Source organism: Coenobita brevimanus, chromosome 21 (genome assembly GCF_032717465.1).
Source record: "Coenobita brevimanus isolate Jiangsu-jjx chromosome 21, ASM3271746v2, whole genome shotgun sequence".
In the NCBI taxonomy this organism is placed as follows: Eukaryota; Metazoa; Arthropoda; class Malacostraca; order Decapoda; family Coenobitidae; genus Coenobita; species Coenobita brevimanus.
The window spans coordinates 37,993,996-38,006,423 of NC_136974.1; the positions used below are offsets into that span (position 1 = coordinate 37,993,996).

Here is a 12,428-nt window from a genome sequence, read left to right on the forward strand (position 1 = left end):
GATAATGGAACGTAAAATTAAAAACAACTAATCTAAATGATGATTTGTTAAAAATTATGATCCTAGCTACTTTTCAATATTTTCATTCAGCTTGAAGACCCTCTTAAAATGAACAGGTTAATGAAGACTATAACTAATTTCAAAACTTCTCCAAAGCTGAAACAAAAAGTCTGGTGGTAGGAAGAATATATCCCCCCCCCCCCAAAAAAAAAAAAAGTACATCATAGTGGAAAAGTCAACCCTTGCACTCCGATAACATACTTTTCATTTTATTCTTGTTATCTACACTATTTTATTCAGCTTAATTTTTTTTTTTTTTCAAACTGGACAAATTAGATATAGCCTTCTTTAACTCCACAACCACACATCCCCCATATTTGCAATGGAATCATCTGTAGGTAGCAAAAATATAATGGAAAAAATGCCACTGCACTGAGAGGGGTTGAGTGAAAAAAGTAAACGGACCCAATCCCTTCCTTGGTCAAACTCAACTATTTTATTCTTACTAACTCCAGATTATTATTATTATCATTATTTTATTTTATTTTTTTTTTTAGCAGAAAGATACTTTAAACAGATCTGGTAATGTACTTTATTTTGGCTGGTTCCAATAGATTTTTTTCGCTCAAGCCAAACCCCATGCAATAATAGACTAAGGAGTGCTGAGAAAAGTGGCTACTACATTGATAAACAGCACAGGAAATCCTTGTTATAAGCCAGGGATGTGTTCCAAAATACCAGTGTTTTCTATACACAGCAATTACTATCCAAAAGTGCTGCCAGGAAGAGGACATTAGAAGATTAATATGAAGCAATGGAACTTTGATAAGTGATTCTTCTTTAATTTCCTGGATTTAATAGCAAATAATTTCTTATGAAAAAAAGACTTACAAAGAGGACTTAATGTGTGTGAAGCTTTAACATACTGTATTTTCAAATTCTGAAATGGAGTGGAGTAACACATAGGTTACTAGTTACTAATACAAGCCTAAGTTTTGTTTTACCTACTTTCATATGCATGTAATTTATACTTCCAGCTCTTTAAAATTTATAGGCATTAACAGCATGATTTATACAATACCTATTCTCAAAAACTGTAAAAAATAAATTACCTTATTCACTAATCAGACCTCACTACCCTTCCACGATAAATACATAATCTCTCACACTCTTATAAAAACACTTCTGCATAAACTCTTGGAACTGTGTACATTATATAACACAATTATTACACAAACTATGTAATAACTAGAATCTGGGAATAAGTAGTTAAAAAAAAAATCACCACACACACACATACATACACACACACACACACACACAAATAAAACCACATATAACCACTAGCAACTGTGACAACCATAACATTCAACATCAAAAGTATAGTAACAGACTTTAAAGTACATAAATTCATAAACATATCTCCTTCTGAACAGTATATAATTGAAAGTAACATTCATATCTACAATAGGTGCAATATCATGTTTACAGTATTAAAAAAAATTATGCAAATTCTATTATATCATAAGAACAATAACCATCTAAAACTAGCATCGGATTTACCATTGCCACAGTATATGGAGATTCGGCATTGGATTCAACATTACTACAATATTTTTAGAGACAGAAATTCAGTAATAACCAGATTAATATCAAATACAGTACACTATTTATTTTCTTACATCCTTCAATACAATGATGCATTTTTCATTTAATCACTGCCTAACAAACTTTACTCAGCTTTGGAGAGACTTTTTGGACTGCAGGGGCCAGATGCGGCCTTAGGTAACTTTATTATGAATACAGATCCCTTGTAAGCAGAATAAAATCATCTGCAAGTTGCAATATAATGAAGAATACATCATCGGACTGAAATGGATAAAAAAACATTTATGCAACCCCTTTCCTCATACATAAAAGAAAAAATAATAATAATGTCTGATTCCACACCATTCAAAACTCATAAACAGGGTAAGCAATAATTCAGAAGCAATAGGGCAGCTCCTTCCTTGTAATGGCTGAAATATTGTGTTTATGAGTCGGAGATATGTTCACTAGGCACTAGCTAGTCAGGCACTACAGTACAGTATATGCTAATTTACCAAGTCCTCTACAAACATACCATAACTTAACATTTTGAATCTGGGTGATATCCTTCTTATTCTTGTGCTACCAGACAGTTTTATTCAACTTATGAAAGACCTCTTGTATTGAAAGGGTTTATCAAATTTAGATCTAATCCCTCCTGTTTCAATGCATGTTCAAAAGTAAACAAAACTGTCGGGAAATGGTATGAATAATACAAAGGAAATTCCCAGAGTCAAAAGGTTAATAATCATCAATGTATAAGCAATGTCTCTCTTTTTACACTCTCCCAGCTCACTCATACTTTCTGTTTTCATATATAACATTTATAAACCTTCATACCTCAAACCCTGCATATCACATTCCCACTCCATCACACACCACCCCATGCCATAACAAACACACTTGCATTCTACACCTAATTTCACTCTTCCCATTTCACTTCTCATACTCTTATCCACAACCTGTAACATCTCCAAAAACCAAGCAGCCACACACTTATGGTTCTGAAGTCAAGTTACTGTACCTTCACATTGGGAAATTTAAAATCACATCAACCACCCACAGCTTTATTATCTTTCATACCATTATCTGAACCTGTTTCCATTACCATGCATGAAGTGAGTAGGATAAGGAAACAAGAAAATGTAATAAAAAAGTTAGAAAACTATCGTCAGTGTCCAAACATGACAGACCCCACCTCCATTCACTCATCATTCAAGTCTCCTATCACACTACAAAATTTCACACTCCTACATTTCTCATCCCTAACTTCGCACTACACCATCTCTTTAAAAATTACTCATGGGAAACTAATAGACACTACTTACACAAGCATCTTACAGCCTTAATATAGGAAGACCATTCATTCCATCACAGCACACGAGATTCGTAAAAGGATGTGACTTGATAAAATATATATATTACTTCTAAGATCAATGTCTACTATTATCCTACAACATAAATACATTTCTCTGGTTCCTTCTCTCACTGAATATAACTCATTTGATTCCCTCTCTTTGCCTATGTATAATTCATTTATTCCCTTTCTCTCACTTCCCTTCCTTATATAAACCTATCACTTTCTTCCCTCATTCAACTCCTTTCCTCTCATATTTCCTTTCTTTTCTTAACATTCTCTCAACCCTTTTATGCCCTTTCCCCATGATCCACCAGAACACAACCATTTTCTAACCTTTTTCTCTTCCGCTCTCCATTTTTATTCCCCTGTCCTTTCTCCTCTCCTTTCCTTCCAAATCTCGCTCTTTTCCTTCATATTTTCCCTCTCTTTTATGCTCCCTCCCCCTGATCCACTGGCACACAACCATTTTCCTGCACTTTCCTATCCTCCTCCTCCTCCTCCACATTCCTGTTCTCCTGATCCTCCCTGCCCTCTGCCTCTGTCCGTGTTTTAACAAACCAGATCTCGTTGCGACGTCCGATAGGCTTGAAGGGTGGGTCATAACCTGCCACATAGAAGTAATCGAAGTTGACACCCTCCTCACCACCCTTCTTGATGGACTCCTCCAGTGCCTTCTTCTCCCTTGCCAATACCTCATCGTTCATGTATCCACCAAATCGCCTGGAGGACAAGATAAAAATAAGCTGAGGAAAAGTGAAGCAAGTCCTCATTATGTCTTCTTTTTTATGTTCCTTACTGCCATTACATCCACAGTATATTACAGAAAAATTGCCTCATAAAGTTCTGCTGCTATCTATAAAGCTTGTTCACTATGAGTCTGTGCCACCAATTTACAGTATGAACTGGGTGAAAAAAAAATTAAAATGATGTCCAGAACATCCCTAATTATAATAAGGCCATACCACAACATTCCTAAACAAATAGTAGAAATCCTATAGGAAAGCTTAAAGGATACGTGGAATGCCTGAAGGGAAGGTTAGCCTAAATGCCCACCTGACCAGTGACACCATCTCAAGTTTGTGCATATTTTATCGATACATCAATCTATTAGTCTCTCTCACCTAACCAGCACCACTATCAAAGGTTCAATCTAAATAACTTGGCATTTTTCATCATATCTACCTTCCCCATCTCTCTCCCACTTTATCTGTCAACATTACCAAACTATCCACTCACCTGCCTAAATAAGATTTATCTTCTAAAGGAATCTTATTGTCACGATATTGAAATGTGTTCTATGGGTGAAAAATATTCTTAAGCCATGTAGATTATGTCAGTATACTATAATTATAAATGATTAGATTTATCATATTGTGTACAGTATACATCTCTCTCTCTCTCCCCTTCTCCCTCACCCTTTCCCCCCCTCCCCTCTTTCTCTCACCTGACAAGCACCACCATCTCGGGTCGATCCTCAATGAAAACAGATTTATGGCCTGGGTCTGGTGGGTCATGCTGGTGGTCAGCCGGCACCAGGAAGGACATGGTCAGCGTGGCTTCACTCTCTGGGTCGCTGCTGGGCCTCACCTGTGTTGTCACTGGTGAAGTCATGTCAATGCGGATGTCTGTTGGGGGAGGGTCAGAGGTTAGATGGACAGTAGTAGTAGCTAATCCCAGGCTCGTCCAATTATGAACTCAGTGGACTGTGGGCTAAAACTGTCCTGCAGTTCACTATCATCCTTATGGGGTATAAGGAGGGGACTGAGGGATATTTATATAACATGGACGATGATGATGGAAAAAAAAGAAAAAAAAAGTTACAGCTAATCCTACTTTCTCCTTTTTGAGGTGTTTGGGCCTGAGGCTAGACTAAATGGTTGATGACCAGCCTACTTCACCTGGTGATATAACACGACAGAATTGTCTTGTCGACACTCTTTTTTTTTCACTATTAACTCTCAGTAAATTAAGGAAAAACTGCCTATCAAAGTTTCATTGATACTTCCTATGAAATTGATTTGTCAACATTTCCACATCTTACTGTACTAATGTACAAAAATGATGCATAAAACTTTGTGTAATTTGGATTACATTCAAAGCTATACATTATTTTAAATCAAAATTCTAAAAACTCTACCCAGACATCCCCTCCATGGACTCACTGGGCACATTTTTTCCAGAGATGTAGTTGAAGAGTGTGCGGAACATTGGGCCAGTCATCTCCTGTTGGCTGGACCCCTGCATTGTTGTACACGCCCATTTCCTCGCGGGGTACAGTCGTTCCTCATAACCCTGCCAAATAAAAACTGTAACAGTAAATGATAAGTTAGTCCTATATTACCCTCTTAGAGCTGTACAGACAATGTTGGGGTACTGTAGTCCAGTACATTTAATGGAAAATGACCACTTGACCAGCCTACTGCTTGTCCTGGCATTACGTGGTGGCAAAACTTCCAGCCACCTCTTGGGGACTGAACATATGAAAGATCATTTCTCTGACTAGGATGTTCTAGTCAATGAACACTAAATCACCTGGCATATTAGATAATAAAAATCCTATCCAGTCATCATTCATACCTCTACTGTCCTTCAAAACCATAGAGGCCTAGGGCTAGGCTATTCAGTCCAGACATATACGGCAAGAATGACCAGGCACTCACCCCTACGTGGCATTATGTAAGCAATAAACCACAACCATCTCTCAAATTTAAATCCCCATGGGCCACATCCACCTGGAGAGTCTTAACTCACTAAACCATCAGGTGCCCAGCTACTGGTTAGGCTATGTGACACCAACCAATGTACAGTAACAAACATTCACTCTAATTTAAGTGCGAAGTACTTGGCAGTTGCATTATGAGTACGGTAAAGTCAAACATTTATATATACAGTACAAGCAATCTCGTACACAAGTTTCAGAGAGTTTATGAATATGGCTCCTACTGCACATGTGTTTTAACACGATGAAAATTACCAGCCTCAGTCACTCCAGCTGTTGCCCAATTGACTAGCAACCAAGGTGATATATTGCTACCTCATAATTAACTAAGGCTCTCTGAATTTCATGCAGCCGTGGCTTAGAATTATGGCTGTGGGTGTGGTTCAAGTCCATTAGGTAAAACAACATTATAGGAAGTAAAATGCACAGCTCACCTCACGTTCCACCAGGACAGTGTATGGTGCCATCTCCACATCCCCGAAGGCAGCACGGATCCCCTTCAGTATGCCAGCCATGGTCAAGTCTTCACTGTGAATGAAAAGAAAGATGTAAACAAAAATGAAAGCACCATAACATTTTAACATTAACCTGGCCTAAAACTGCCTTCTCTCCATCTTGAATGCTGAGCTCTAAGAGAGGATTAACACTAGAACATAATGCTAGTCATGAAAAAGTGCTATGGAAAGGATGTAGAGCCACAACACTCTTTTTCTGCCACAGAGTAAGTTAAATAAGCCACAAAAAGATGAAAATTTAGGTGTGGAAAAAGAATTAGAGCACCTGCTATGTTACCCTTACCATCATCCTAACCTCCCTAACCCCACTAGCCACCAACCTCACCATCCTAACCTCATTACCAACCCCACCACTTTCCTAACCCCACAACCAACTCCATCACTTTCCTAACCCCACACACTACCTTAATCTTTCTAACCCCACTTACAACCTCAACCTTCCTAACCCCACTACCAACCTCAGCCTTCCTAACCCCACTACCAACCTTGACATTACTAACCCCATAACCAACCTCAACCTTCTTAACCCCACTACCAACCTCAACCTTCTTAACCCCACTACCAACCTCACCACCATCCTAACCCCACTACCAACCTCACCACTCCCTACCTTACGACTCTCTCTCTCTCAGCTACTAGCAAATTCTGTAGTGTTGTAGGCATTGATAAGGAGCCTTAAAAGGTCAACATCTGCATCATCAGCTTAGCTAAGGAAGGCGGCATGGACGAAATAATAATAACAATAATAATAATAATAATTATCACCACTATCATAATCACCACCACCGTCATCATATTCATTCAGACCTTTCATACTCCAAGGTGGGGTGAGGTAGGGTTCAAAAAGAAAAAAAAATGCTAATGAGACTGACCAAGATTTGCCCAAGTCAATGGACCACACTCCCATTCACTCACCATTCTAGGTCTAGAAGTCTGGCTGCTCCACATGTTAGGCACAAACTTATTCTTGCACACGTAGCTTCACATTCACTTATTCCACCGAGTCAATCCGATGACTTAAAAAAAAAAAAAAGTGCCAAACTCTGGTCGTACACCACAAAAAATCAAGCTGAATAAACACCACCTAAAACTGCCATCTCTCCATTTAGAAAAGGAGTTGGAACGGTTAACACTAGAATACGATGCTAGTCACGGAGAAGTGCTATGGAAAGGGTGCTGACCCGTAACACTCTTTCCCTGCCAATGAGTTACACTAAATAACCGGTTAAAGACGTAAATCAAGGTAAGGTTAAAGTGAAAAATAGTAATATAAAAGTAATCAAATCAAAGGTGTATATACATGTCATCGTTAAATTAAGAGGATAATAAAGTATCACGTCAAACTGGCATTATTAATAAAATATACCGGTACTGATAGTTTTAATGATGCGTCCGTCTTCGACGCAAGCACTTGTAACTCATTTGCTATCTAGGCATGCAGCTGATAGTTGTCTGCCACTTTCTTATTCCTAGTTTTCTGGACCTTACCTGATTATCCTCAGGTGGAAAAAAGTTACATGACTATTACTAAAAATGACAGATGGGACTGGCTTATATCCATTCACTCGATGTAGCGCTACGAACAGATGTCTTGTTCTACTTAAATCTGACCCACTGTTTCGTCCTTTTGTAGCTTATTTCACGTAGGGTTAGTGCCTGAAAAAGACAATGCTACGACTCTCCATCCTCTCCATAGCATTTCTTTGTGACTAACACCATATTCTAGTGTTAATGTATTGTTACAGCTCGGTATTCAAGATGAAGATTTGGCAATTTTAGGCCGAGAGAGAGAGAGAGAGAGAGAGAGAGAGAGAGAGAGAGAGAGAGAGAGAGGAGTATACCTACAGATAATTACACTGAGCGACAAGCCAAATATGTATCCTGTATAGGCTACCAAGAAATCTATGCTTGGCTGGTCAACCACACTCCTTGTCGGGTAGGGAAGCTCCCTAACGCCTCTTCCTTAGCCATTTATTCTAGATATGGATAGATAATCTCCTTTTGTACGTTATTTAAGCAATGTGGCGATATTGGAGTGATTTATATAACAAAGGAGAGGACAGTAAGGTGTAATAAAGGGAACAAATCGCTTAGGAACAGGTGTTAGGGTGTTTCCTTAAACGAACATAAGGCACTAACGCCTTACCCTCTTCACTACGATCATGTTTGCCCTTTTATTTCCAGATGATATATATATTTTTTTATTTACGGGGAAACTTTGAACAGAAAGGGTGAAGTGTAGCCGCCGCCCCTCCCCCCCTTTCCGGTAAAACAGGATTCAACTAAGATGATTTAAATCGTCTGAAGCAATGGTAAAAATCGCACTGAAATGGTTAAATCCGACTGTCTTCTCCATTTTTTATTTATTTATTTAACTTTTCAGACAAGAAGGATTCGATACAGGCCTCCTACTGTAATTCCTTTTAGTGAAATTCATCCTGAGCTGATACAACAGAGATAGCATCAATAAAACAATCATCGGATTGAAGGGACACAGACACACACACTACAAACTGGAGACGAACAACTGGCGGACAAATACGATATGCATAATCGAACGGAAGCTGCTGAAGATTAACACCAGCCAGATATAATGGACTAGTAATGCGTGGTGGTATCGGCACTTATTATCCATGATTATGTCAAACTAGAAATTCTTGTTATATCAGCTTAATCTTTAAATGCACCCGATTTAGAGGTCTTCCCTTATATCTTTTCCGCCGCAAATGCTTTTAGTAGTTATTAGCATCTTCTATTTGTTTACTAAGTATTAAACATATCACTGACGGAAAACCAAAGATCAAGCTACCCCTATACCCCCCACAAAATGCTCTCCCCATAAATCGTACCTGATTTTACCTAAAGCTTTATTAAATACATACTAGTTCCTTCAGGACTTGATATGCATAACAGGCGACTATAATCATCCCCATATAGCAGATGCAAAACGAATAACAATCGCAGTGCTGAATTGTGGTAGTTTTTTTTTTTTTTTTTTTTTGCACCATAGTTCCTTCCACACAATTCTAGTTCCTTAACCAAATTATATTATAATTAAACCTACTTACTGGCATTAGCTTTCTACGTGAGGTGCTTTCATACTACTACCAATAAAAATAGTAATCATGATAAGGAATGACAAGAATGTTACCTTCCAATAAAACCCACAGTAATCACCACCACTCTTTACAATAGCCAAGGCCACCATTCCAACAATTACATCATCATCAATTATTATTAACTCTGTCTGTTGCCTTGATTTCTGAAAGGTAACATGAAACATTTTGAACACGATGGCATGGGCAGTGAAAACACGGCGGTAAAGACGATGGGAAAAGAAATACAGGTTAATTATAGTCTTACTCTTCAAGGCTTTGTTGGTGGGATAATATTACGGAAAATGTTAACAAATTAGGTGGAAATCAGTCCAAATTCACTTGCATCGCTTACCAGAATAATCGACACAACTAACTTACCCTACATTTATTGTCCCTACGCTTACCTCCTGTTTTTTCTTGAGTAAACGATGACCTGCAGCCACTGACCCTAAACGGGAGGCCCTAGTAACCTCTAAAACGGTCTGAATATTTGAAGAATCAATTACAGGATCAAGTAATGATTCAAGAAAAAAGGGTTGCACCACCTCCCCTTTCTGAGTCACCACTGCCGGTCCAACAATCTACATGCCAATTGTAGGGTTGCCAAATCCAATCACGAATATCGCTAAAACTTCCACTCAAAAACCGCTAGAATGTTGTTAAATTTAATAATCTCCAGAAAGTTTGCTAGCACCACAAAACAGTTATCTCTGGGATATCGAACAGTCACTGAAAGACCTCTACAATGTAGCTAAATTTCTTGTAGCTGGAAGCTAAAGTGCTACACATCGGTGAATGCCTCTGGAACTAGCGGAAAGGGCTAAGTTGACAATACTATATGCCAGGCTACCAGCTGGGGACACGTGGCCAATCACAGGATCTGTTTACAATGACGTCACAGTCAATACGCTCGCTAATTGGTTGAAAGTGACAGATGAGAGGGCTGTATTTCCTGTTCCTCCGAACATAATTTTCAAGCATTCCGTCGGGTGAAATGGTGTTTGATAAAATTATGGGAAGTCAGTAAATACTCAGTTTGTAGATTAAATAATTTGGAAACTTGGGAAGATCTATCATTCCCAACAGGATTATGCTGCAAGTGCTCAAAGAAAGGTCAAGAAAATTTTTCATTAGCTTCTCGCAGGTACGGGACTATGAATAGCTTAACTTTAAAATCGTTACAGTATCTCCACGTCCCCTACGGAAAATATAGACCCCTAATTATCGTTCCGGGGCATGCAGATCTTGATGCATGAGCACCCATGGGAGCGGCTTTGCCATCACTCACTAACCATTTTCAGCCTGGATTTTCAGACTCGAGGTTCTTCAGCTCTCAGTAGATTTTAGTGACTAAACGATGGGCCCTGAAGCTCCGGCATGTAGGTTATTATTATTATTATTATTATTATTATTATTATTATTATTTCTCCGAGCTGCAGCGTTAGAGCGAAGGCTTGCGATCGAGTTTTTGGCTACGATTTTGACATGTATGCAATTCTGCTTTAGGCTAACTTCCTGACGCTTCTTCCTTCATAATTTTTACCTTTATTATTCAATTGTTTATTCATTCATTCATGTAGAAAGCTTTGGAAATTATTGTTAAGCATAAAATAAACGAAAATACTGATACAACAAGCTGGAGTATTATGGCTGACGAGGGTAATCCAATATTCCGATGATCACGAGGTTCTCTCTCTCTCTCTCTCTCTCTCTGTAACTTTATACGTCACTCACCTCTTCCTCTTCTCCCTTCCCTCTTGTAATATAAAGCCCTCACTCTGATCTCCCCTTCCAAAGAGAGAAAGTAATGGTGGACTTAAGAACTGTCAGTATTTTTTTCCAATGACGACAGAGAACAATATATAGCAACAAATATGGCCGACTTCCTTGAGTTTTGTCACCTTGGTCATCGTAGTCTCCCCCTCCCCCCCAAAAAAAAAGGAACAGTGAAAGTTATTTTTAATGATAGCTCTTTTTCTCTTTCATTTTTTATCATTTTTTATGCCATGACTGTCAAAATCAACCGGTACTCAATATACGTCCTTGAAGAGAGAGAGAGAGAGAGAGAGAGAGAGAGAGAGAGAGAGAGAGAGAGAGAGAGAGAGAGAAACAATATGAACAACAGCACAACCAAAAAGCAAAAAGAAGAAAAAAAAGAGGAGTAGGAGGAGGAGGAGGAGGAGGAGGGGGAGGAGGAGGAGGAGCAGGAGGAGGAGAAGAAGAAGTAGAAGAAAAAGAAGACGAAGAAGGAGGAGGAGAAGGAGCAGCAAGAGGAGGAGAAGAAAAAGAAAAAAAAGGAAGAAAACTGTAAAAAGCAGTAGTGGTGCGGGTAAAACCAGACACCTGTAATATTACCTGCCATGATGTCAAAGCAAGTCTATAAGTAAGTAAATATGAGAGAAAAAACGATAATAAATAAAATAAGAATGAAATAAAATAGGTAAATATGATGAAATAAATAAATAAATAAATAAGAATGAAATGGGGTACGTAAAGAAATAAAATAAATGAGAAAAAATAAAATGTAAACAAACCAATTAATAACGCAATAAAATAGGTAAATAAAGAAATGAAATGAAATAAAGATAAGATTGAAATAAAACGAATGAATAAATAATAAAATGAGAATGAAATAAAATAGACAAATAAGTCGAATAAATTTGAATGAAATAAAATAGAGAATTAAATCAGTTTAGGACAAATTTATAGTTTATTTTCTTTTTTTAAATCTCTCTCTCTCTCTCTCTCTCTCTCTCTCTCTCTCTCTATTTCCCGTAGCTCGTTGGCACTACACTACGGCTCAGCATCATTTTCATTGCACTTCTTCGTGACTAGCACCATAATCTAGTGCTGATCTCTTGCTAAGTATTCAAGATGGAGAGAGATGAAATTTTAGGCCAAGTTAAAGTGAATTGAGTATAGTTGTGAGGGGATTAGAGAGAGAGAGAGAGAGAGAGAGAGAGAGAGAGAGAGAGAGAGGAGCTTTAGGTGGTATAGGAAGCTCCGTAACGCATTATACCTAGCGATTTTTTTTTTTTTTTTGGCATATTACACTTTAATTTCCTGTGTGCATTTTTATATCATTTGCAGATCAACAAAATTTGCGTCAGTAACACCGGATACTGATCTACGCAAAATAAGTCGCTGAG

At 38.1% G+C, this 12,428-nt stretch overlaps 1 protein-coding gene across 1 annotated transcript; it reads right to left on the minus strand.

The window, feature by feature from the left end:
• Positions 1-2,996: 2,996 nt before the first annotated feature.
• LOC145392264 (heme-binding protein 2-like) lies at positions 2,997-9,832 on the minus strand. Its single transcript, XM_080266732.1, has 5 exons — positions 9,684-9,832; positions 6,101-6,194; positions 5,110-5,239; positions 4,392-4,572; positions 2,997-3,667 (listed from the first exon to the last, which is right to left on the minus strand). The coding sequence occupies exons 2-5, from the start codon at positions 6,179-6,181 to the stop codon at positions 3,376-3,378; spliced, it is 684 nt and encodes a 227-aa protein (XP_080122858.1). The 5' UTR covers positions 6,182-6,194; positions 9,684-9,832; the 3' UTR covers positions 2,997-3,375.
• Positions 9,833-12,428: the final 2,596 nt, after the last annotated feature.

Excerpts from the sequence above, each read along its gene's own strand:
- LOC145392264 (XM_080266732.1), bottom strand. The coding sequence starts at position 6,181 with ATGGCTGGCATACTGAAGGGGATCCGTGCTGCCTTCGGGGATGTGGAG. Across the intron at positions 5,240-6,100 it reads CTGTCCTGGTGGAACGTGAG|GGTTATGAGGAACGACTGTA; the intron begins GTGAGCTGTGCA and ends TTTATTTGGCAG. Across the intron at positions 4,573-5,109 it reads CTCTGGAAAAAATGTGCCCA|ACATCCGCATTGACATGACT; the intron begins GTGAGTCCATGG and ends CTCCCCCAACAG.